Source organism: Equus przewalskii, chromosome 29 (assembly GCF_037783145.1).
Source record: "Equus przewalskii isolate Varuska chromosome 29, EquPr2, whole genome shotgun sequence".
NCBI classification, from domain to species: domain Eukaryota; kingdom Metazoa; phylum Chordata; class Mammalia; order Perissodactyla; family Equidae; genus Equus; species Equus przewalskii.
In genome coordinates, this window is record NC_091859.1 from 8,632,051 (window position 1) to 8,637,598 (window position 5,548).

The 5,548-nt window shown below is 41.9% G+C and overlaps 1 protein-coding gene across 1 annotated transcript; it reads left to right on the plus strand.

Annotated features, from left to right (window-relative positions):
- The first annotated feature begins 566 nt into the window (after positions 1-566).
- Positions 567-3,503, plus strand: MYF5 (myogenic factor 5). The gene is made up of 3 exons (XM_008542120.2): positions 567-1,353; positions 2,196-2,271; positions 2,689-3,503. The coding sequence occupies exons 1-3, from the start codon at positions 853-855 to the stop codon at positions 2,877-2,879; spliced, it is 768 nt and encodes a 255-aa protein (XP_008540342.1). The 5' UTR covers positions 567-852; the 3' UTR covers positions 2,880-3,503.
- The last annotated feature ends 2,045 nt before the right edge of the window (positions 3,504-5,548 follow it).

Sequence of the window (5,548 nt, forward strand, 5' to 3'; positions counted from 1 at the left end):
AGGTCACCTGGCCTTTTTGTGCCTACCTCCTTTTAGATGAGCAGACAGAGAGAGAGAGAACTCAGAGCCCTGTCTTGGGGAAAAGGAACCTCCTGGCCTACCTCAAATAACATAGAGCCTGTAAAATGGCAATCTGATCAGAATAAAACAGATTTTTAAAAAAATATAGGCTCACTCCATGATCTAAAGTGTCAGTTCAAGTTTTTAGCACCTGTTATCTGGTCCACTGGTGGAAAAAAATTCCTGAGATAACTAAAATTCAAGAAAAAGAGAAACGAACACTTAAAAGCAAGGTGATTCCTCACGTCCAGGATTGGGAAGGCAGGTCGGCCTTTGGTGTCATCTGAAAGTAGGGATTTCTTTCTAAAATTATGTTTTTAACGTGTGAACAATTGCAAAAAGTTAGATTTCCTTCGTTCCTTTTGTCTGTGACACTGTTTAAGTGTCCCTTGGTTTAGGTAATCTAGAGAGTGCAAGTAAGCGGGCTGGGAAGCCATCCCCCACCCCGGCAGAAACGCAGTAAAACCATTAGCCTCAAAAGGGGCAGTAAACAGCAAATTGTCTCTAGCGAAAAGGCGGAGGTTTGCCCAGACAGCCCCGGCGGGGGTTGTGGTGGGATATGCTAATAGTGCCTGGCCACTGGGGCCAGCCTCCCTCCCCCAAGAATATATAAAGAGCCCCAACCCCAGCGGGGCCGACCCAGGCCGCTAGGCGTCTGCCCTTGTTAATTACCGGAGAAACCGACCAGGGAGCTCCGCCCGGGATTTGCCCGCCCGCTGCGGCGCCAGGCTCCGGTTTCTCCCCTGTCTCTCTCGCTGCTGTCCAGGTACACCGCCTGCCTCTCCGCAGAAGATGGACATGATGGACGGCTGCCAGTTCTCGCCTTCTGAGTACTTCTACGACGGCTCCTGCATCCCGTCCCCCGAGGGCGATTTCGGGGACGAGTTTGAGCCGCGAGTGGCTGCCTTCAGGGCGCACAAAGCAGAGCTGCAAGGCTCAGACGAGGACGAGCACGTGCGAGCACCTACAGGCCACCACCAGGCCGGCCACTGCCTCATGTGGGCCTGCAAAGCATGCAAAAGGAAGTCCACCACCATGGATCGGCGGAAGGCGGCCACCATGCGTGAGCGGAGACGCCTGAAGAAAGTCAACCAGGCTTTCGAGACGCTCAAGCGGTGCACCACGACCAACCCCAACCAGAGGCTGCCCAAGGTGGAGATCCTCAGGAATGCCATCCGCTACATCGAGAGCCTGCAGGAGCTGCTGAGGGAGCAGGTGGAGAATTACTACAGCCTGCCGGGACAGAGCTGTTCAGAGCCCACTAGCCCCACCTCCAACTGCTCAGATGGCATGGTAAGAGAGTTCTGGTACCTACTCGGCCACCCCAATCTTTTCCAAAAACCTTTACGTGTCATATACACCAGATGTGGCAACCGAATATTCAGCGGCTATTGGTGGTTAATCGGGGGTGGGTTTAGGGGGGAGTTGCTGTAAGAGAAGAGAGATGCACATTTAGAAAGATGCCAGAAAATAGCTGTCGAGCAGGGTTTTACTTTGCCTTCCTACCAAATTCTAGGTATACTTTGTAGGAGAGGGTTGCCCTGTGAGATAGGTGGCAGTGAATAATCAATCAGATGTTTTCTCCATTACTCAGTTTATTTCTAAAATACACGACCAGCGGACCCTGCCATACACTAACATCTAAAGTCAACGGCTCCCACTGTCCCACAGTTTTTATAACTCGAAGAAATTGGAAAGAAATACCCACATGGCCCCAGTCCCTACTCTGCTGAGGCCTGGCTGGAAGGAGATGTTGATGCATTCTTTTCAGAGGGTGTTTGCTACAACGCTGCCAGGTTTTAATGTGTTTTTGCCCTGGGAAAGTGTTCTCTCCCTGAATTAGTGTGGCTTCCTTCTACTCCAATCCATTTTGCATGGTTAACCCAATGCACATCGCCGCTGACTTCCACCCCCTCTTCTCTTTGCTGCCGCTCTCTCGTCTTCTCCAAGCACAGAGATTGACCTCAGTGCCCTTGCTATTTGGTGAGGGCTAACCCTTCCTAAATCAAGGCAATGAAGGCGATTGAGAGTGGTCAATTTACAGAGCTAGTGGGCAAGCCCTGCCTCACCCTAGGTCAGAGCGTCTTTTGCCAAGACCTGAAAACAAACTTCTTCTTTTGCATCTTGTATTATAGCCTGAATGTAACAGCCCCGTCTGGTCCAGAAAAAGCAGCAGTTTTGACAGCGTCTACTGTCCTGATGTAACAAATGGTAAGAACTGATGACTTCAGAGGAGTTTAAAGACCAGTTCGGCTTCACAATTCAGCTTCTCAAAGCAGTCTGTTCTTCCAGGCAGTATGGGGAAGAGAATAGAAGTGATAGTTCTGATGGGGAGTCTTTGGCAGAGCAAAATAAACATACATCTTCTGCTCAAAATCTTCCTAGCAGAGACACATACACACACACTCACACGCACTATTGCTTGAAGTGTTACCAGGGGCCTTCTCCACTCCCCACCTTCATTCCCATGAATTACTAGATGTTTGTTGCGAATTTCTACAACAGACTTTCTGTGACCACCTGACCTCTGGGTGTCAAAGGAGCTGACCTACAGTTTAAAGTTTAAGGGGCAACGTAAGTCTATCTATTGGGGGATTCTTTTTAATGGTTTTCTCCTTGTATCCTTAGTATATGCCACAGAGAAAAGTTCCTTATCCAGCTTGGATTGCTTATCCAGCATAGTGGATCGGATCACCAACTCAGAACAACCTGGATTGCCTCTCCAGGACCCAGCCTCTCTCTCCCCAGTTGCCAGCACTGATTCACAGCCTGCGACTCCAGGGGCCTCTAGTTCCAGGCTCATCTATCATGTGCTATGAACTAAAAATCTAGTCTAGATCAGTTCTGCCAGGAGGGCCTATTACACAGGAGGAAAGAGGTCCAAAACGTCCAAAAGCAAGACAACCTGTATATAAAGATTTCCATTCAACTGTAAATTTATAAATATTATTTTGCCACTTTATAAGAAAGTGTATTTAACTAAAAAGTCACCATAGCAATTAATGCTTCATTTCTTTTCTTCTTTTTCTTCTTCTTTTCCTTTTTCTTTGCTTTAGATATATAGTTCCAATAATATTATTTCTTATAGAGGTAATTCACTGAGGGTAGCTTGTTGCAATGCTTAACTTATATTTTTTATAAATATTGCTTACAAAATATTATCCCTGGCGTTTAGATCTTTATTTTTTCTTCAAAACATTAGGACAGCTGGAAATTAGTTACAAGAGTTTTAAATATATTTAACTTTTGCTTTTCTCTTTAATCCTTTGGTTATATTATATTAAATAAAAGTATAACAGTACTGCCTAATGGTATATATTTTGATCTTTTCTTATAAGAAATGCATCTTTTTATGTAAGCACGAAATAGTACTTTGTGGATAATTTCAAGATATAAGAAATTTTGGAAATTCCACCATAAATAAAATTGTTTAAATGAAGAAATATTTTGGTTCATGATTTTTTGAAAGAATACCCCTAATGGAATTAGCAGTCATTGATCTGAAACCTTTAAGATGGTGTTGAAAATACCAAAACAGTTGGCTTTGTATATAAATCTGAATATGTACCATCTCATGGGCTCAGTTTAAGTCTTGTTGATGTCATAAATGAAAATACCATATTTCTCTTTTAAACATATTTCAAGGGAGCCTGCTAAATAAAATTTTTCCTTCATCTTAGTGTCATACCATATAATGTCAAGTTGTGTGTGCTGGGGGGAAAGATAGAAGTTATTCAGGACAATAACATATTTTTAAACAGAAAGAATGTACAATGTGACACCATTTTAATACCTACAGTACATTAGAAAACATGGGTTAGGACATATTCACTTTATCTACTTGCCTGAATACATCTTGATACATTAATATATTAATATTGTCAATAAAATATTTAAAGGTATTTAAATGACTTTTTTTTTGTATTGTTAAAGTGCAAGCATAAGAAAACTTACACAAACTATAACTTACACAAACTGCTCTAGTAAAGTGAAGCTGACTACAATTGGCTTCCTCCTTTTCACAGCCTTTTTGATTTTTTAATCATAATTGTGTGTGTGTGTGATGGACATGCATCTTTTATTGTTCATCACTTTAAGTAGCCTTTAGAACAAATTAAGATGAAAAAATAGAACAATTAAGCGGAAAACTAGGTTGAGACAACCCTTGGGATAATTCTTACAAGTTTATCATTGAGAGAGATAAAAAGGAAATATCCTTGAAGCTTCTAAAACAAGTGTTCACAGACAGCATAAGGAGAGTTGTTTCATCATCTAATTTGCACGTTAGTTTAAAATTGCTGAGGGTTTGTAGTTACAGATATTCATCAACCAAAGCATACGGACTCTGTGCCAGAGCTTGGCAGTTGTGCTGTTCTCAGGAAATTTTCTCCTTCTTTCTGATATGGTTTTTCTTGCGCTTGTCCAGTCATCAGGCTAAAAAGAATGAAACTTAGTCCATAAAGGAAGGGAGAGAAGGGGGACCAACACAATATATAATATAATATAATACAAAATGTTGTAGCCGCTGTCACTCTTTTAGCACCCTGCCGTGAGACGGCATGCTGACTTCCAGCACCCAGTGGGTCTCTCTTTATCCATGATTTGGGAGTGGGAGGATTGAGGTGAAGAGAATTCAGGAGGGTGTGATAGAGATTCATACATAGTTTCAACGAAAGTTTAAATTATTTGCTTTTGTTAGACACTGCGCTGGGTTCATTTTCTCCGACAGAAAGGTACGGAGATTTGTTGTAGCTCTTGATAGAATTGGAATAGAAGAAACTATCCAAAGATTTTTTTTTAAGTTCAGTTTTGAAACGCATAGCCATACTGTTCCATTTAATAAAAGTAAGCAAAGAATATAATGTGATTTTTACTTCAAATGAATAAAAATTAACTTTTTACCAAACTCCAGGTGCTTCTATAACTTGCAAATATATTTGATATTCTCAGTGAATATTATAATGCCTCAAAGTATTTAGTTAGAATGTATTAGTTAGAAGTATTGCCAATGGTCCAGATTAAATGCAGGTGGTGATCAATATATGATTAAAGACACTCTCCATGCCTTGTCACTCAATTAATCTCATATTCAATGTACTAACAATGAAGTCTGGCGTCTACCCAGTAAACAGCTCAGCACAACACATCACATTCAGTCATATATACTCTTTTGACAAGGGGCTTTCGGGAATTGGTTCCGGTAATCCAGACCCACAAAAGTCCTCTCCAAGAAAGCAGGGGGGAAAAAAGGAGTGGTAGTGGCAAAATATTCAAGTAAGGACAGGATTTTACCATCTATGAATCTCCTGGAGTGAACATTTGGGCTGCCACTAAGCTCTTATCAGAGCATTTCACCTCAGCTGGTGCAAAACATCCCACAAACAGTCAAATTTCTAAAGGCAACTAGAAAAATGTTCCCTTTCTCATCTTTAAACGTCATGGGGAGGAGGTTCTAAGGAAATAAGTATCAAAAGAGACTCCTTGCTCC

Excerpts from the sequence above, each read along its gene's own strand:
- MYF5 (XM_008542120.2), top strand. The coding sequence starts at position 853 with ATGGACATGATGGACGGCTGCCAGTTCTCGCCTTCTGAGTACTTCTAC. Across the intron at positions 1,354-2,195 it reads CCAACTGCTCAGATGGCATG|CCTGAATGTAACAGCCCCGT; the intron begins GTAAGAGAGTTC and ends CTTGTATTATAG. Across the intron at positions 2,272-2,688 it reads CTGTCCTGATGTAACAAATG|TATATGCCACAGAGAAAAGT; the intron begins GTAAGAACTGAT and ends TTGTATCCTTAG.